This window comes from Thamnophis elegans, chromosome 1 (assembly GCF_009769535.1).
Source record: "Thamnophis elegans isolate rThaEle1 chromosome 1, rThaEle1.pri, whole genome shotgun sequence".
In the NCBI taxonomy this organism is placed as follows: Eukaryota; Metazoa; Chordata; class Lepidosauria; order Squamata; family Colubridae; genus Thamnophis; species Thamnophis elegans.
In genome coordinates, this window is record NC_045541.1 from 80,969,177 (window position 1) to 80,990,572 (window position 21,396).

Genomic DNA, 21,396 nt, shown 5'->3' on the forward strand with positions numbered 1-21,396 from the left:
CCATAGCCTTATTCTACAGTAATTACCAATTAAGGGGTTCAGGACTTCTGGAAGAGGAAGTTTTTTCCACTTTCACCTAGATGTTAAGCCGTACAGGAATGTCAAACTCAAATTGTCACAGTGGCGTCACATGACGTATCGGGACTTTTTTCCCCTTCACTAAACCTGGCATGGGTGTTGCCAGTGTGTAATGCATCCAGCCGGCAGGCCGGGAGTTTTACAGCCCTGCTGTAGCACCACAAATTATGACCACCATGTATAAACGGATACACTATTATGTTTTCATATAATTCATTATAGTTTTGGGACATAATTAAAATTCTCTGCATAATTACTTGGAAGTAATTTCCACTGATATATCAGTTATATGGTTTGTAAAAAGCACAAACTTTTCCTAAAAATTATTTAGCTATCTGTAGGGTAACCTTTATTTTTTTACTTTAAAACTTTGCAAATGGATTATCATTTAGTAAGACCGCTGTCAAAGAGTAAATACTATCCAGTCTCTGCTGGATTACTTTCCTCATTCTTTTACAAACAATGGTGATGCTAACCTTGTTAGCCCCTCATTCAATTGTCTAATAAGGAGAGTGTACAGAAGAAAACAAGGACTCTTCCCAGTACACACTAAATATAATGAAGCAGTGTTTTCAGAAATGTGATATCTTTTTTGTTGTTTGTGTGTGAAAGAAAGAGTATGACAGAGCATTTGTCCTTATGTTACACTTATATCTCCCCTTTCATTCTTGGATCTGAAGCAATTTCCACTGGCTTCCCAAATGGTCTCCTACTAAATCTCAGATCAGAATTAGAACTACTTAGTTTTCATGTAAGGATGCTAGAACCACATGCTTTCAATTAATGTATCAGATTGTCTTCCGATTAATGCCACATAATTTTATTTTTAAAAATAAAATATTTATATGACATTCCTTTTTATAAGAATATCATTCATTTCAATTCAGCAGCTGTTCATGCATATACAAAGAAAGTGCAGAAAAGTAAATAAATCAAAACACTTTTTAAAAAAAAATGTTTTATTTGGAAGAAAAATGGGAAGAAATGTTTTTGCCAAGTGGAAATGGTTGGAGTCAGCATGAAGCTGATTTATTTACATGTTTCTAAAATTATGAAGGAAAATCAAAAGAGAATAGCTTGTCTTTCTTTTCCTCTCTCCCTCCTTCCTTCCTTCCATCCTTCCTTCCTTCCTCCCTTCCTCCCTCATTCCCTCCCTCCCTATCTTCCTCCCTCTTTCTCTCCCTCCTTTTTGTATCTTCATAGAAAAAGGTTGCAGTTCTAGTTTGTTTGATAAAAAAAATATACAAAAATATGGCTCCTATTAGAGTAGCATATTGCATAGACTAAATTGTATTCAGATATATGAACCTAGTTCTAAATGTGTTTTCGGACAGAGTTCACATAGAAAAATGTGTGATCTTACCCCTGGTTATTTTTGTTGGGTAGGGTTAGCTCACCATTCAGTCTTGCGCAGTAGCAACTTTCCAGCCTGTATACCTATATATGAGGCTATCTTCTGCATTTGATTCAGAAGGAAGTTGGTCCGTTCAGTTAGACTTTCTTCCAGTTATATGGGCCTAAAATTGCAGGAATTTTCTGGTGTAACAGAAGTCCTTCAAAACCTTCTTCTGCAACTAAGTCACTCATTCCATTTTGCTTTTCCCCATGTAAAGTTTCAAAAGCCATTTGTTTCCCAGAGTGTTGCCTCTATTCACATGAAATATGCTTCTCCCTTAAGAATGTTTCTTTGACCAAAATGAAATGTGGCTGATGGTCCATGTTCGATATACTTACTACTCCAGGTGTCTATTCCAAAAGTTGTCTATTAGTGCATAAATGCATACTTTTTCACATTTGATTGAACTGGTTATTGGAGCTGGCTGGTTCTGTGCTGAATGCCCAGTAATGGGATAAAGCTTCCATTCATAAGCAGAGAAGCTGGTGTTTGCCTTTTTTGGAAGAATTCACAAATCAGTCACCAGTAATTGCAAAGCAAATGCAGATGCATACATGTATGGGGAATGGAAATGGAGAAGGGATGGTGTGGTGAACATATAAGTAAATTCTTTGAATTTGCATTTGATCAACAACAAACTAAAATCTCTAGTATCTGAAATAGGATAGAGGTGAAATGAAAAAGTAGTAGCAGTCTCATTCCCAAAATAACCATAGATAAAAGGTAAATATTTCACTTGTCCAGTCATTTCTGATTCTAAGGGATGGTACTCATCTCCATTTCTTAGCTAAGGGAGCCAGCATTGTCCAAAGATGTGGCCAGCATGACTATATGCCACGACTAGGTGTGGGATTCTACCGGTTTGGATTGGTTCAGGTGAACCAGTAGCTCCGATGTTCAGCTGGGAGAGAATTGGTTCTTTCCGATGATCAGATGGGCCCACCCGCCCGCTCGCACTATTTTACTACCTTTATCTTTTCAACTGATACACACAGCAGAGAAGATTCTGATTCTGCCACATGAATCGGCTGTGTTATTCCTCTGAAGAAACCCGTAAGTGAAAATTTCTTCAAACTATGCATACATGCACAGCGCACATCAGGCATGGGCCCTCCTACAAATCACATAATCCCCAAAATAGTTGTTAAACCTTGAGCATCCCACGACTGGCAAATAGAACACTGTTACCTTCCCACTGAAGTGGTATCTATTTATCTACTTGCATTTGCATGCTTTCAAACGGCTAGATTGGCAGGAGTGGGGACAAGTCATAAGAGCTCACACCATTGCTCAGCACTCAGGTCTTGAACCTAGGATATCACCTTTCAAGCTAATAAGTCCAGTGTCCTTAACCGCTGAGCTATCATGCCCCTCTTACCCATATATACCCTCTTGTAATATAGCATTATTAGAAAAAAAAACTGAGAGCAGTTTGCTTTTGGAGTTATTTTTGGATTTACCTTTTTCTTAAAAGAAAATAATAAGATCCCTATATCATCTATTGCCCTTTAAAAGAATAGAAACTTTCATGCTAAAAGCGTGGAGCTCCATTCATGTTAGGACTGCTAGGAGAAATTTAGCTATTTCAGAATTCTTCCTCAAAATAGAGTGGTTAGAATTCTGCAATCCCACAAAAATACGATGAACATCTTAAAATGCTAATGTACACATGTGTATAAATGCCCAAATAATACATTTTTGTTACATCAGATGTTGGTGAAACATTTTAGGCTTACAAAGGCAGAGTTCCTCAAGTCAAACTGAACTCTTTGTAACTAGAAGGATGGACAACTAATCATGTAAATTCATTTTTCCTCAGCTCATCTGAAAATTAAGAGTCCAATTGTAAACATTTGATAAATGTTAAGTGATGGTGGAGAAATATTGTTTGCTAAATTAGCCTTTCCTTTTACTTGCCAAAGCAAATAGTGGTCTACAAATGAAAATACAGAGGAGTCACTTCAATGGGCCTATGCATCCTCCTTTGTTCAATTAATGAACATAGTCTTACAGTGTCTTTGTTGGGATCATTAAATCACTAGTTCTCTTGTCAATCCTCTATTTATGTCTTCTTAATAAAACCATGGACTACAATAATAAATATAAATCCATTTCCTGGAGCATAGCTTCATGCAGTATTGGCTCTCTGCCATTGGAACAGTAACAATAGTGGCAATAAAAGCCAGGCTAACCACCCCCCACAAAATTGTGTAGCAATAGCACTTAGACTTATATACCACTTCATAGTGCTTTACAGCCTTCTCTAAGCAATTTACAGAGTCAACATATTGCCCCTAACAATCTGTCTCCTCATTTTACCCAACTCGGAAGGATGGAAGGCTGAGTCAACCTTGAGCCAGTGAGGATTGAACTGCTGGCAGAGTTAACCTGCAATATTGCATTCTAACCACTGCACCACCATGGCTCCTTATTCTAACCAATGTGCCACCACTTGGCCAAATGACAAACTACAAGAGATATATTATTCCTTCTAAAAGTAGTAAAGAGCTGTTATTATTTATTAATTGTTATAATTTTGTCTGCTTTTTTTGATTTGCCTCCTTTCTGCTTCATTCAAAAATTCCACATAAGGATCTATTCTTGCATGCATGCATTTCCTTTGATGACTATACATGAGGGCTACTTCCATTTTGAAGGAATGTCCCATGTATTAAAACTGCTGCTTCTTCTTTTCTATACAAGTAGCTCATGAGGCACTGTGAACATACATGTATGAAATTCACAAAACTATTCATAGCGGTCACTATTTATAGCTTGTAACCTCATTGAACAGCCAAGATGAAATTGGATCTCCTTCACTCTTAGCTAAAAACACTTTTCTTTTTGCATGTCCTGGAAAAAAGCCAATTTACTAGTTCCATTAACTTAATAAGGTTTGACAGCCTACACAACTTTTCTCATAATCTTTCTAGGGGTTTAAATGTGATGCTGTAAAATCATTTGGGTAGCTTCTAAACTCATTCCATTCCTACAGAAACCATTTTATGATCTTTGTAGCAAAATAAAGATGATTTACAAGGATTTTCTTCTTTTTTTCTATTTTTCTGATATAAATACTACATTTACATATTTATTATTTAATATGAAGATATATTTGATATAAATTTCTGTATTACATTTAATATGTGCTTTTGAGAGATGAATTCAACATCATGAATTCTTGAATAAATTGTTGATTGTAAATAATTATATGTTGATTGTAAATAATTATATGCATGAAAATTGTGAAAAAGTCAAAGTAATTATTTACACAAGGCGAATTCTTTCTGATTTATAATACATTTTAATGGTTAGTGCCTGTTGAAACTTTTGTTGTGCTATTAAAACCCGCAACCAGGCATGACATTTCAACAAAGTTCTCTCACTTAGGATAGTGTTGCAGAGAGTAATTTGTAGCCATGAGGTAGATTTTTTTACATGTTCCTTGAAATAATTGCTTTTGGAAATATTACAAATTATAGTAAAGATATTCATTTTGAGTGTGCTTAACAGTTTTGCGATTTTTGCATTAAACAAAAAAGGCCAGGATCTACAGCAGGGCTCACCAAACTTGGCAACTTTAAGACTTGTGGACTTCAACTTCGAGAATTCTCCTGGCTAAGGAATTCTGAGATTTGAAGTCTACATGTTGCCAAGTTTGAAGACCCCTGAGCTACAGAAATAGGTTAGCACAAAAGAAAAAAAATCATGAGGCAATTTATACAAGACTGGCAGATGTAGTCATGGATGTCTTTAAGTTATAGGGTGCCAACAAAGCTTATTCTGGAACATTGAATTGTACCCTTACATAAATTAGTAATTGTCACTTGAAACAATTTTAAATGTTTAGCATAATCTGGGTAACAATGGGTTTTTATCAATATGGCTGATCATCAGCTTTTATCCATCAGACCACCAGCTTTTAGCATAGCTACTAATTAGAAATAATGGGAGCTGTAGTTTAATTACATCATATATAATTACATCTTCAGAGTCACATATTTCCCACTGTTGCATTAATAACAGTAATTCTTCTATGTACATTAGGCAGATGTGATTTATTAGGTTTAATTCTTTCTTTTAAACATTAAGCAAGCCGTCAGGTAATGGAATTGAGACAGAGTCAAATATCAGTGCCAGAGTCAGCTGAATCCATACCGACAGCTCAATACATCAAAAGTATTTCAGGGCAGTGTAGCGGTTTTAAAAATACCAAGAATTCAGTCCTAGAATAGTCTACAGTGCAAGGATCCACACAATTACCCGAGTACTGAAAATGAATAAGCTGGGTTATCTTCAGATGGTGAGCCTAAAATGTTTCACCAACATCTGATGTAACAAAAATGAGATCATTTTCAGTTGTATCTCAAAAGTTATAAGCATTAATTAAGCTGAAATGCATCAATTCTCACTAGGGTTTGGGTCTACTCTGGGGCAATACTGAAGCCTGAACTTCCAACAGCTACTTGCAAGCATACAATTCCAGGCCTCTCAGACTATATAGCAATAGCACTTAGACTTATATACAGCTTCAATCAGCTTAAAGAGTCAGCATATTGTCCCTAACAATTACCAGTAGTATGCGATGTCACATAGACCATAAGTGGTGGACCGGGGTCAGTGGTGGGTTTCAAAAAATTTTAGAACCTCTTCTGTAGGTGTGGGAGTGGCTTGCTGGCCATGCGACTGGGTTGGAGTGGCTTGCCGGCCACGTGACCGGGTGGGAGTGGCTTGCCAGCCATGTGACTGGGTGGGCATGGCCAACTTGTAAAATGTGGTGAAAATCGGTTAACAACGCTCTTGCTTAGCAACAAAAATGTTGGCTCAGAAACTCTGGCATTTGAAGCACGCAATCTTAAAGCTGTCAAGTTACAAGACCCTTGCACCCCTAACCCTTTAGAAAAAAAACCCAGGAGTGTTCAAACTTGACAGCTTTAAGACTTGTGGACTTCAACTCCCAGAATTCCTCCTCTCACTCTTCATCTTGATGATGTTCGGACGGGTGGGGGGAGGAAGCTGGAACTGGTTCTAAAGGGCACTGTAGATTTGTGGAACCTCTTCTATAGAAGAGGTTAGAACTGGCAGGAACCCACCCCTGACGGGGGTGCATGTGCATACACATGCAGCTTGACTGCAAGTGGAGCTTGTGTGCATGCACAGGGGCACCACCCCAGTGTTTGTGCTAGTTGAGCTACGTGAAAGAGAATTGAGCTGTGCACGTTTCTGTACACCAGCCCACCTCTGTCACAGCTCAGCTCCAAATAGGCTACGGCACAGTAGTGGGCCACAGCCCAGGGGTTAGGGTTCCCTGGTATATTATGCTATATACATACTAAATTGTAGTCCCACAATAAACAAACACTTAGGAGCCTAGGCCAAGGGGCATATTTTACCCTGGTGAGCTATCAGTGTAAACATTGAAGCTCCATGAAGCTACTCAGCTCCAGGGGATTGGAATATCTTCTGGAAATATTGGAGTGTGTTTGTGTATATATGAGAGAGTAGGACAAAGTATGAAATCCCATTAAGTGAATATAATTCCACCTTGACTGATGCTGGATGGAATACTTTGTTAATGTAAACACTAAAGATGAGATTGTTGTAAGATGAAGATGAGAAGTAACATATTTAAACAAGTTTCCTTAAAAAAAAACCATTTATAAATCCTTATAACTTCAGTTTACAAATATTGAAATATCAAAATATGACAACTTGGATGTTATAATTTTATTGCACCAATGTAATTCACAGTCTCAAAATTTGTTTCAAGTTAAGAAGATGCTAGTTATTACACTATAGGACTCTAAAGGACAATTCTTCCAATGCAGAATGGTTCTTTTTCATTTTGCACACCCACATCCAACAACTTTGAGTGACGGCCTAGGAATGTGCCTACTTTCTGGTGGCCCCCACCAAGGACAAATATGGTCAGGATTTATTACTACCCTTTTAGCAACAGACAACCCCTTTTTGTTTTCCCAGCCTATTTAATAACAACTGTCTTGCTGGTACAGATCCTTTTTTATTTTATTTCTGATGCTTCCTTTTTTGCTATATGGTGGCTGATTTAATTGTTTGTTTAACTTACTGTTTTTTATATATGTATTTTTAGTTGCTTTGGGAATTCAATTTATACAGCTGCCTTAAGTTTACATTTTTCAGACACTCGTTTTGAAATATTTTGTATGCCACCCTGGAAAAAGCTTGTTTTGAAGGGCAGTGTGTAAGTTCTTGAAAAAGTAAAATAAATAAAATCTGTGTTTACGTTTATTTGGACTAGAATTTATTTTTGTCCTTCAAAATATATTCAGTGTATCTGATAAATAAAATAATAGAATGTTTGAGCAATTGGCTCTAACAGGCTGATTAAAAGCAGAATAAAATGGCACAGATTTTATACTGGGAGCAAAGAAAAAGATACATTCAGAATCAACAAAGCAACTAATCCTCTTCAGAAGATCATTTTATGCTAAACATCCCTAGCCACATCACCAAAGCTTCATACTTTACATGTGGGCAGGCTTATGTTGGAGAAGATGTCCCTACAAATAAGGGCCCATTTACTTTTACAGGGGTTTGGTGCATAATGGAATTTGTTTGGACATTCCTGTGGAAATAGATCCTCAAACACCTCTGTTTCATGAAGAAGAATGTAATCTACATAAAATAGGTAAACCCAGAGAGTGAGATCACCCACATACCATTTAATTCAGATAAGTAACTGGAATTCCCCTACTTTCAGAAGAGGCATAATGATCACCCAGCTTGTAGTATGAGCTCATTCTGGGAAGGGTGAGCCACTCATTGAGGTCTTTTCGATACTGGAATTATTTTTGATTTTTCTGATTATGTTGTGTGTTCTTTTTTTTAAAAAAAAAAAACTTTCATTGTGCTTTGTTTAAGAATTATTTTAAATTGGTAAGATATTCTGATTAATTAATATTTTAATACATTAATTAAAATAAGACCAATAAATAACATGATTCAGTGAATTCCACTAAACTCAGCGGGGCTTATTTATAAAAAAAGGCATAATGTAAAAAATATAAATACATTTCATTATCTCCAGTTTTAGACTCGGGATAAAAAAATTAAAAATGACATATTTTCACTAGGTTTATTTTAAATGTACAAATTTACATTATGAATAAAGTCAAAAGATATATATCCTGACTTGAATAAGTATATATGCTGACATAACATTACCTCCCATTATTCTAAACAATCTGAGGCAAAAATAACATAATTAACATAATGCAAGCAATCACATTTTATTTATTCATAATTTGTTATTTCATTTTACTTTTGCATTAATATATCTAGAATAATTTTTATCTTATAATAAAGCTTGGCTAGAAAAATGTCTCAGTATTTTAATATGAAAATTGTTGCTTTGTTTGTTTACATATAAATCTTGCATAAGTAAGGAGAAAAAACACTAACATGTAATGGAAAAAAATAAATCAAAAGAGGAAAATATTCTCTGTGTTAAAATCATTTGCAAGTGTTTCCTCCACATAGTTAATACAATTTGTTTTCTCTTTGCCCAGAAACACTATAGTGCTCTTGGGAGAAAGAAAGATTATGTCCAACCTGCACTGTAAAACCTTTTGCTGGCAAGATTATACTATTTATATGCCAAGACTACATTTTTCAGTCTCATGTAACCATTCATTACTTCAGATTCTGAAAGAAAACAGAGCTATACTGTATATATAATCAAGATTGATTTTTGAAAACTGGGTGTAGGGATCCCTGAATTTAGACACATTGGTTATCTTGAGAATACAAGTTCTAGCTATGGGTTCTACATACTGAAATATCCTTGTATAAAATGGCGTATTATGACCTTGGGTTTATGCTACTCAGTTTCATCTTTGACTATGAAAGTGTATTTGTATTTGTATTTGTATTTTATTATTTGTATGCCGCCCTTCTCCGGGAGGACTCAGGGCGGCGAACAATTCAAGGGGGAAAAAAAAGGGAACATAAAAAGACAAAATACAAATAATAAAAGTAGACAACAGTCGCACAACCATACATGTCGAGAGGGGAGGGAACTCATCACCCCCAGGCCTGCCGGCAAAGCCAGGTTTTGACGGCTTTTCGGAAGGCCTGGAGAGAGGTGAGGGTCCGAATCCCTGCAGGGAGTTCATTCCAGAGGGCCGGAGCTGCCACAGAGAAGGCCTTCCCCCGGGTAATAGCCAGGTGGCATTGGCTGGTAGATGGCACCCGGAGGAGGCCAACCCTGTGAGATCTAATGGGTCTGTGGGAGGTAATTGGCAGCAGGCAGTCTCTCAAGTACCCAGATCCAATACCATGAAGGGCTTTATAAGTTACGACTAGCACCTTGAAGTGTATCCGGAGACTGATCGGTAACCAGTGCAGCTCGCGGAGGATAGGTGTAACGTGGGTGTACCGAGGTGCACCCACAATCGCTCGCACGGCTGCGTTGTATGTGTGTATGTGAGAGAGAGGGACAGATAGACAGAGAGTATAATCTTATTGTAATAATAACCAAAAACAGTGTTGTAACAAGAAGCTTCTCTTTATGCAATAAAATCATGTAGCCATTTATCAAATGGCTCCCCCCTCCCCAATAACCTGGCTTGTCAGAAGCTAGTTGGGAAAGTTGCAAGTGATGATCACATGACCTTGGGACATGCCACCATCATAATGCATCAGAATTTTGATCATGTGACCATGGGGTTGCTGCAATGGTTATAAGTGCAAAGACCAGTCATAAATCTCTTTGTCCAGTGTAGCTTTGAACAATAGCTGAAGGATGTTCTATGTAAGTCTGTATATTCTATGAGGGATATGTACCTCTGCTTGTAGGAGTCCTGGTTTTTCACCTACCTGCTGCTCACAAAAACTCCTTAGAAGGGTTCCCTAATACTCTAAAGCCCACTAGTTAATTGTTCTGTCAGGAAATTTCTCCTTAGTCCTAGGTTGCTTCTCTCCTTGATTAGTTTCCACCCATTGCTTCTTGTCCTGCCCTCAGGTGCTTTGGAGAATAGCTTGACTCCCTCTTCTTTGTGGTAACCCCTGAGATATTGGAACACTGCCATCATGTCACCCCTTGTCCTTTTTTTCATAAGACTAGACATACCCAATTCCTGCAACCGTTCTTCATATGTTTTAGCTTCCAGTCCCCTAATCATCTTTGTTGCTCTCTTTCTAGAGTCTCCACATCTGATCAGATCAGCTGGTCCTCAGTTGTCAAAACAGGTTGCAAGCACTAGTACAATACAAGATTATCGGGTCATGGTTGAGAATACAAGCATGTCATGATTTTTTTTAAACAATGTTTATATCATAATTTTAGGATGGCACAAACATTTTCCCAACTGCAAACATGCACAGATGTCATCCCTCCTTCCCCCTCGAGAAGAAATCTCTAGCAGAGCTGGACTGATGTGGAAGAGAGAATGATGGGCATGATTTTTTCCCCTACTTGCACTTCCCCTGTTCCAGCAATACTCCTCGCATATCCCTTGTCTTACAAGTTTGCCTCCCTAAAGGGCTATTGGGTTCCAGTTGCATGCATTTGCATGCCTTGTATAATTTGCCATAAAGTTTTTTTTAATAAAGAAAACCATGCATATCCCTTGTATCTTTCAATACATCATGTTAAAGGAGGCCCAACTGAAAAAACCAAGATAAAAATGCAGGATAATAGAATGGGAGCCTTCAAGACAATAAACAAACTGTCTTTGGATGATCCATAGTGCTAGAGGAATTATCTCTAATGTGTTGGCATTAGTTCTCCAGTTGCCTGATAAAGATTACGTTGAGAAAGCTTTCTGCTATTAAAAGCCCTCTTCCCCCCTCCTTCACTGAAATATAGCCTGACATTCAAAACCAGGGGCCTGCTTTTACCAGGTATTTCTTTATAAAAGAGATCCTAATCTCAATAAGATAAACTGCTTAAATAAAACTTGGTGAAAGAACAGGCTGAATAGCAGATTATACGCTAACTATTTTTAAAAAGTCTGCTTTTCAACAATTCTGTATCCTCAAGGAAGCTGTTGTTTTAGACGTTATCCGAGCGTGCATTGACTTGTTTGGGTTAATGTTTTAAATATTAATTAATAATGTATTGAGAAAAGCTGCTTTAATTTTTCTTTATGTTTATAGATAAAAATTAGCAAAGAATCAGTAAATAGAACTTCATCCTTCTAATCCTTTTTCTCCCTCTATATTTTATATACTACTTTAAATTCTAGGCATTACATCTTAGCCATCTGAAATCTGCAGTGCATTGCATAAGGAATCCAGGTGGCATAGATCAACTCCATTCACTCAAGGATGAATAAACGCACATAAACCACAGGTGTCAAACCTGCAGCGTCAGGTTGCTGTCTTATGACATTTCATGACGTTTTTTCCCTTTGTGGAGCTGGGGCAGGCATGGCCTGCCCATTTTAAATGAGGCCCATGGGCCACCAGTTTGACACCCCTGATTTATATATATATATATATATATATATATATATATATATATATATATATATATATATATATATATATATATATATATATATATATTTATTTATTTAAAGTCACAACCCCTGGTATGCCCAAATATGGGAGGAAGATCACACTTCCATTCTCTGTCCTTCGGCTCGTCACAAGAGACCATCCAGACAGAAACCCAATATTTTTTTTACTGTTTTTTACATAGATATATGATAGATGATAGATAGATAGATAGATAGATAGATAGATAGATAGATAGATAGATAGATAGATAGATAGATAGATAGATAGATGTGTGTATGTGTGTGTTTGTGTCATTTTAAAGAGAAGGGGAAACAAAAACTACTTTTAACCTCCTATTTTATGTTTCTGTATGTCTGCTTGATTCAAGAAAATACTATATTTTTCAGACAATAAGATGCAATGGAGTACAAAATGCACCAAGATTTTGAAGAGGTACATTTTTAAAAAAAAGTTTTTGCCCTACCCGGGTCCCAGGAGCACTCTGCAGGCCTCCCAAACCCTCTGCACACCCCATTTTTTGTGAAAAGGGGGCATGCAGAGAGTTTGAGAGGTCTGCAAAGTGCTCCTGGGACCCGGGTAGGGGGGGGGAAAAACGGCCTGTGATGTGTGGAGCAGGATTTCAGGAGGCCAAAAGTGCTGTATTCAGTGCATAAGATGCGCCCAGATTTCACCCCTCTTTTGGGAGGGAAAAAGGTTCATGTTATACTCCAAAAAATGCGGTAATCTGCTGTATAGCTCTTCCAGCAGTAAAATAACTTAAGCTCCATGCTATCAAATTGTTCCTTTTAAACTAAAGATGTCTGTTGGTTCACTCCTCCCTTACAGCTAGTCCTCAATTCAAAGTTACAACAGTACTGAAAAAAGTGAGTTATGACTATTTTTCACCCTTATGACCATTGCGGCATCCCCATGGTCACATGATCAAACTTTATGTGCTTGGCAACTGACCCATATTTATGTCAGTTGCACGTGATCACCTTTTGCAATCTTCTAAAAAGCAAACTCGGTGGGAAAGCTAGATTCATTTAACAACTGTATTATTAACTTAACAACTACAGCAATTCACTTAACAAATGTGGCAAGAAGGGACATAAAATGGGGCAAAACTCACTTAATGACTGCTTTGTTTAACAACAGAAATTTTGGGCTCACTTGTGGTCATAAATCAATATTACCCATATTAAATAATTTGAGGTAGGGAGACAAAATTAATATTTAATTTTATGGAAATTTTTCTAAACATTTTGCTAAAATTAGACTCAAATTATTTCTATTATAATGCCTTATAACAGAGGTGTCAAACTCAAGGCCCATGGACTGGATGCGTCCTGCGGGGTGCTTATATCTGGCCCGCAGACCGCTCTGGAAACAGCAAAGGACTGGCCCGCAATGCCTCTGCCAGTGAAAATGGAGTTCAGGAGGGTTGCACGCAGCCTTCCTGAGCTCTGTTTTCATGGCAGAGTGTTGCAGGCAGCCCTCACAGCTGAAATTGGAGCTCGGGAACCTGTTTTCTCTGGCAGAGCACTCAGGCCACCACAGGTGCCCCCGACTTTAATGGAGTCGAGCTGGCCACACTCGCCCTGGCCTTGCCCACTCCATCCCCGCAAGGTGAAACACAATCTTGATGCGGCCCTCAATGAAATCGAGTTTGATACCCTTGCCTTATAAGTTCATTTTAGCGTTAAGGTTATGAACAAGTCAAGACACTCAATAGCCTTCAGTAATTGATCCTGCTACTGATTTACTATATATTTTTCCTAACATTCATGAAATGTTGCAACATTTAAAACTACTTTCTATTGTTGGATTTCTTAATGCAAACTAAAGTATATTTAATTTGAAATAAATTAGTACAGTTTGAATTGAGGTATTAAAAAAATTAAAATTTTCATGGTATGAAAGTTAGCAGCACAGCAAAACATTTCAAAGAATCCTACAATTGAAGTGTTTTTATTCAAGTCAGATCAGTATTTCAAAGTTTTTCCTATAGATTACAAATTTCTTTCTGGGTAAGAATATTGAATACATGTGTTTAAAGTTGGGGTTTTTTACATAAGTCTAATTTGTTTTTCTTCTTCATATATTGAGTTTTTAAAATTCTGGTTTTTTAAAAAAAATGTTTCAGCAATTAAAAACAGTATAGCATTACTTTATTTAGAAAATATAATTAGCTTTATTCATTACTGAAGTGGCATGGTTAAAGTAACATATTCACTTTAAATAGATCTAACTTGCAAATAATTGTGAAAAGTGTTTATATTTTTATTGATAATTACAATATTCAGCTTTAAAATATTTCCTATAAGCCAACAAATTCAATAATTTCTTGCTGAAAATTAGGTGCTTTGGGGGAATATTAAATAACTTTTTTAAATATTTTCCTCTTTAAAAATGCCTATATTTGTTTCTGAATGACAAAATATAGGCTGACATGCATAAATGCAGATCTATATACAAGCACAAAAGGGAAAAAAAGCAAATTATTTAATAAAAATGTAAATGCAAAGAATATGATCTACAAAATTAACATATTCCATCCAGATAATAATTAAGATCATTCAGAATAGGAAATTCAAACTTTAAACGAAGTATAAACTTCACATTTAGAATGTTCTACCTTTAAATTTGGTGTGACAAATTTATTTTATGCAGCAGGAATATAAAGTATATGGAATTTATAGCTTTGTAAAAAAATTTCAAACGTTTTTGATGTAATGAATTATGTATGAATATATGTATTATATATGTGCATATATACACATAGAGAGACACACATACACATTCACACGCACATGCACACAAGTATGTATGGGAAATATTAAAATAATAAATAAACATGATACTTTTCTAAACTATATTTCCATTGTTTCTAACTATTAAATTGATTTTGCCTGGGGCTCGTTATTCAAATGCATAAGCAAACAGCTTGCATGCATGCTGTTTGTTTAGTTGAAAAAAAATGCTAGTTTTTGCATCCAATGAGTTAAACATTGACTTATGAGTATAAACAACTAGGGTATCTTCTCTGTAGTTGTTATGTCTGTGCTTGCATTAAAATCCATGTGGATTGAAAAAACACTTTTAAATAAATTATTTTGTGAGATGTTATTCACTTGGACACTCACATTAGTCGCCCCAACTAATGTTTAGGTGAAGTTCCTCCATTAACAGAAAACCAAATAGTTATAATAGTGAAAAGATTAGACTACTTAGCGTTTCAAGGATTCAGTAGTGGACATGTGAGGACTAGGAAGTATGATAAATGAACAGATATGGGGAAAGCATTTGCAATGGACAAAGTCGGTGGACACTTCTGGAGCTCAGCCAGTAGAGAAGGAAAAGAAGGTAACATTGAACCGGATTCATTCAACTCGTTTGAATGTTAATAAACTTAAGCCATGGTAACGCAGTAGTTATGATGCAGTATTGCAAGCTAATTCTGCTCACATTGCCAGGAGTTTGATTCCCTCAATCCTGACGGGCTCAAGGTTGAATCCTTCCATCCTTCTGAAGTTGGTAAAATTAGGACCCAGATTGTGGGGGGGGGGGGGGATTGTCAATATGCTGTGTCTGTAAACCGTTTAGAGAAGGCTGTAAAGCACTGTGAAGCGGTATATAAGTCTAAGTGCTATTTCTATTGCTATCCTTACTCAGTAACAAAAATGAGAACATTTGCACAGGTTGCTCCTGTGATTTGGTCTCTTTAATAGGTAGGTGCCTCTTTCTTGTCTTTCATCAGTATTAAATTGACTTTAGTGAAGCAAAGATTATTACTTTGAATGAATAGAACAGTCTTGCTTGACACACATCCAGCCAAGTGCATATTAGAGGCCCGTGCAAAGACAGTTCCCTTTTGTTAGAACAGGTATGATAGGGATTTTTTAAAATAATAATATGATTCCATACTTGATACCAAACAATAATTCATTTGAGGACTGAAGCAGATTGGCATGTGGCACAAAATGGAGGCATCCCTATTAAACCAATATTTTAAATTAATTGTTCTAGTAATCCAACTGGGATTAGTGGTAATGGCATATTCTCAAAGTATACTTTCTTGTCTATTTGGTAGGAGCTGATATGTTATTTCTTGTAATGGCTGGTTTTATATTCTTAGCTTTGTGGAGTATTGTGATTCCAGTGAAATCAATGTGCCCTTTTCTTTAGAGCTTTCAGATACTTGGCTAATGCATCATGGAAAGAATATTAGCTTTGGCTGCACCCCAGGCCTTAGCTTCAACCAACAGTCATCTAAAATCCATGCACTTTCAGTGTAACTGATGGTGACTTGAAAAGGAGTAGGGAAGATTAAGTGGGCCAGGATGTTATATTTTTTTTCATGACTTAATATTGTGAAAGATATTCAGTTGTAGCATAAATAATAAATAATTTGTACATGGTTTTTAGTTTTGCCTTCGTGACCCTTCCTTTTTTTTCTTTACAGTTTGAAAGAACATCACCGTTCTGCCATTAAAGTGATACGCCGTATGCAGTATTTTGTGGCAAAGAAGAAATTTCAGGTGAATTGTTGACAAAGTACTTCTTTAATGAATCCCCCTTTTTCTCTTTTTTTCTGTTCTTGCTTCTTTTCATTCTTAAATAAGGAAAGAACATATTCTAAATCCATTTTAATATCATTGAGTTACACCTACTCTTCTCCCTGTTCTTCAATAGGGTGACTGCTTATCAGCAAGTTAGTCAACTGTGGCTGCAATGAGAACAGGCTAAGTTTCTGAAATGCAGCCTGAATTAAAATGCTATTTTCTACTAATGGACTTGACCTTTCCCCTTTTGTTATCTCTGTCTCCTTCCAATGCAAACATTCTCATGTGTCTTCATTAATTCTGAGCTGCCTCTGGCTGATTTAATGGACCTAGAGATTAGAACTCTACCTTAACCTTGTTTCTATCTCACATTAATTGAGATTTTGATACAAAGCCTAGAACCAAATTAACATTTCTTGGGATTATAGGCATATTGTCCTCCATTTTTCATAATATTGTTTACCTTGGAATGTAATAGCATAGACAGAACTGTGTTTATTGCAAGCAAACAAGCAAAGGGGTAAACGATCTTATTCTAGCATGATTCAGCAAGTGAGGAAATAATAATGGTCGGATTGAAATACTAGTTTAACAAAAGGGTCTATGGTATAGAGGTTAGTAGTACATAATTACTATTGCATATTTAATTTTTTCTCTCCCCCACTTTGCCAATCTAGAAAGAGATAATTGCACTAAAAAGTAATAGAAATCTTACTCAGCCTTTCTGTCTAGATTCTAAAATTCAGCAAATGTTTTCTATAAATGTTTAAACACATATTTCAAGCAAAAGGTCTGAAAACATTGTTTTTTTAAAAAAATGTTATACATTCACAGGAAGTATAATTCTCTACTTGATTATTTCCTAATGCTCCTAGGGATTCCGAGCAATCAGAAATTGTGGCTAGAGAAAAGTTTTCAACAAAAAGTTTAGGAGGCCTTAGTCTGATGAAGATTTTATAAATACTTATTAAAAATGTATGCTCTTTAATAATTAAGCAGAAGTAGGCACTCCATTTTACTATTATGATTATGATAAGGTTCTACCTGAAGCCACACAAATCCTCAGAGACCACATTTGATAATTTACAGAAATTTCAACTATTTTCCTCTCCCAACAACAGGGAAGTTAGGGACTATGGAGATTCTCAGTCATCATGGTTGTCCCAAAGGTGCTTTTTCAAGAAGCTTAGGCTTTTCTTTTTGAAATTACAAAGCAGATTTTAATCAAGATAATGGTAAATAGATAAGACTGGATATCATCATTGATTGGAAAGAGCAAAGAGAGAGAAAAACACAACAATTTGCATAGTCATTCATCTCTCTACAGTTGCAGCCTTAGAGCATGCTTCAGTTTACTGGGGAAGGAAATGAATGGTATTATCAGGAGTAGTAAAATAATTTATTTCCTTCTACAGTATCTGGCTTTATCAAAGATACTGTAGAAAAGCCGTACCGCTGGTTCTACTACAAGATCAATGTCATCAAGTTCTTTCTTACACAAACTCCAAACATATTTTTTTTTATTGATTTAATTGAACAAAATAGAATTTATATTGCAATATTACAGGTTTCTTCACATCTCTTTCCATCTTTCTAATTAAAATTCAGCTGACCTATTTGCAGTCACAGTCTTTTATCATGTAAAGCTGTGCAATCAGTACAACTAAGAAGTGGAATTTGGAACTGGTAAAAAATATATCAAACTATCTCTTTTCTAATGACTACCGGAAAATTGTTTTCCACATCTGATTCACAGAATGAGACCTATCTGTAATCAGAAATAGTGACTTAAGTGTTCAAGGAGCAGTAGAATTCCAAAGAATCAAATTAGAAGTATAAATATCTTCCTATTGTGATATTTCTTTTTGGGATAAACAATGATATGCAAAACACACAATATAAAGTAATAAAATAATAAAAGGCAGGAGGTATGGGGGGAAAAAATTAACTAAAACCAGTTTATATCAACACTATTTACTATACCGCTCCATCCTTAGATATCCACTAAATCATAATTAATGTATATATTGTGTTTTGTTCTTTGAATTTCTTGTCTTTCTCTTTTTGATGAACTCATGAATTCTGTCCAACCATACCTTTCTTCCTCTTTCCTCTAAAATCTTCATATTTGTTTATGTGTTCAGTCCATTTTTAATGGACTGCTTTCTCTCCATTTAAGCATCTCTCCTGTTTTCCCCCACTCCAATTAACTTTTCTACATTTATACATATTCCTATACATTCATTTTTTTACCACTTGTTTCAATAAACATTCTTTACCGCAGACAACATACTGCCTTCTATCTTTTTATTGGTACTTGTACATCTTATAACTTCTCTATTTTCCTATGCTTAGTAAAAATTCTATCAGTGCAAAATAACATCTGCTTGCTTCAATTTGTTGCTGTTTATATATATAGCTTTCAACCATTCACTCAATTCCCTATCAAAACAATTTCCTTAGTCATTGATTCATTCATGTTTAAATCCCCTGCTGCCTTGTTATATCAGTCTATCTAGAAAACTTTCAGTTTCTTAACAAACAATAAAACACTGTCTGCATAAAAGACCACTTGCCTTCATATCCCCAATTAGCATACCTCATAACAAGCTTTCCTTATCCATCTATATATAAATGCATTAAGGAGCTCATGGACATCATATATCCTTGCCTTGGTCATTGTTTCAAGTTGAACTATTCCCTAAGCATTCCGTTCGTTGTCACATATATTTTACTTCCCTCATATAGCATTCTTATCTCATTCCCAAACATCCTTCTAGTCTGTATTCATGCAAAATATTTCATATTTCAAACTTCTTATCATATGCTTTCTATAAATCAACAGGCATATATTAAAACTTTTGTCACATTCACATAAGAAGACTAAGGCATTGCTAAAGTTGAAATATCTGTTTGGCGCACTTCTTGCCTTGAATAAAGCTGTGCTATATTTGCCAAAAGTGTTTTTCAATCATGTCTTACATGCTGTTGATCAGAATTCAGCACTTGATAAGTTAATCCTTTTGTAGTTTTGCATTCTCTCTGGTTAACATTCTGTTTTTGTAATGGAGTAATAATGGCATTTTTCCAATCATCAGCCATGTCTACAGTCTTTGCATAGACAATTAACCAAGTCAGACAGCCATTCCATAAGCAACTACATTGATATTTTAACGCTGATATATCTTTCATTTATTAAAACAGATTTGCCAAATGTTTGAAAGAAAGGAACATCAAGAAGCAGGAAACACAGAACTCCAATACCTTGAAATATTCTAGAATTCTCATTTTATAGAGCAGCTTCTCCAATTTAGAAAGCAACATTTCAGATATATTAGATAGTAACTTCAGAACATCCTGCTTTGACTTAATTTTTCTTTAGGGCAACAGGTACTAACTCTCATAGTACATTTACAGTCTAATATTTTAATAGTATGGTTAGTCACTTCCTTAATAAATATTTATTTAAGAATATAAGAAGAACTATATCCCATCAAACCAAAGGTCCATCGAATCCAGCATCCTGCTTCCTGCAGTAATAAACCGGATATCTCTGGGATATCTACAAGCAGGACACGACCACTGAAACAGTTACTAAAATAAATAATAAAAGTTACTATACAAGTTTAGGGCCCCACAAGGGTCTGTTGTGGCTTTCAATGATGTCACTAGACGCTCTTGATGTATTTATAGCTTTAGATTTCAAAGTGTCACCACAAACTGGGCAGTGTTTTATACGTAATTAAGTTACCTTGCTATCAATCAAGAACTGTGTGTGCAATTTTCTGTAATCACTTCAGAGGGCTTTCTAGCAAACAAAATAGTTCAAAGTTCTTTGTACTTCAAAGAATGTTACACACGCTTGGACTTGACCATTGTTTGATTATACTACTCAGAACTTCCTGCAGCTGGTACTTCCCTTTTTGCTTTTCCATTTTGACTCTGAGGGAAACTTTGGAGAAGAATAGTGTGCCTCATGATGAAAGAATAGAGAACAGAGTGCGCCGTTCTCTAGCATGCCTTCTGCAAGAACTTTCCTCATGTTACACAGAAATGTGTGCCTTGTTGAACATTATCATTGCCCTGTTTTGTTAGTCTAAGTATAAGCCCAACTAAGTAAAATACTTAAGTAAACATTGACTATACACTGAGGCTCACAGAACCCTGTTATCTTCCCATTGAAGTGGTACCTATTTGTCTACTCACATTTGCATGCTTTCAAATTGCTAGATGGGCAGGATCTGGTGCAAGTAATGGGAGATTATCCCGTCATATGGTGCTTGGACCCGGGCTGCCAGCTAATAAGCTCAGCATTTGTTAACTATTGAGCTATTGTGCACCCCCTTAGAACTACAAGACTCTGTAAAGTTGGCCACAGTGATTAAATTTCATGTGGAGTACTGTTAACAAGCAGAAGTTTGGCCAGATAATGCTTCCAATTTTCAATTGTATTTGGTTTGTTAGTATACAGACTGCCTTTTTAAAGTAACTGGAACTTAACTCCTGATTATCTTAATTAAAATGGTTGCATGACAGTTGTATAATTATATTTATCTTTCGAACTTGGTTCTGAAAGAAAAAGAAAAATCAGATGTGAGTGGAGATCTAAAGGAATCTAGTCACCGTTTGTTTTAATATTTTATTTCAAAGTAGTAAAAATCCTTCACCTAGAAATACCCACTAGCATTGGTCCCCCAAAATGATCTGGCATACTTTCATTTAAAAAAAATATGCACGCTATAAAAATGGATACCAAATCTTTACAATAGAGGTCTTAAAAAGAAAAACAAAACCTGCTGATAAGCTACATGGAAAAGAATAAAATAGGAATATCTCTGGCTTAGGCATAAATTGGATATTCATTGATCTGCA

The 21,396-nt window shown here is 35.9% G+C and overlaps 1 protein-coding gene across 1 annotated transcript in view; it reads left to right on the forward strand.

The window, feature by feature from the left end:
* The window catches only part of KCNQ1 (potassium voltage-gated channel subfamily Q member 1), a 365,934-nt gene that overhangs the window by 217,750 nt on the left and 126,788 nt on the right, over positions 1 to 21,396 (forward strand). Inside the window, exon 13 of the mRNA XM_032224810.1 lies at positions 16,425 to 16,500. Coding sequence (XP_032080701.1) covers positions 16,425 to 16,500 — 76 coding nt within the window. The remainder of the gene's footprint in view (positions 1 to 16,424; positions 16,501 to 21,396) is intronic.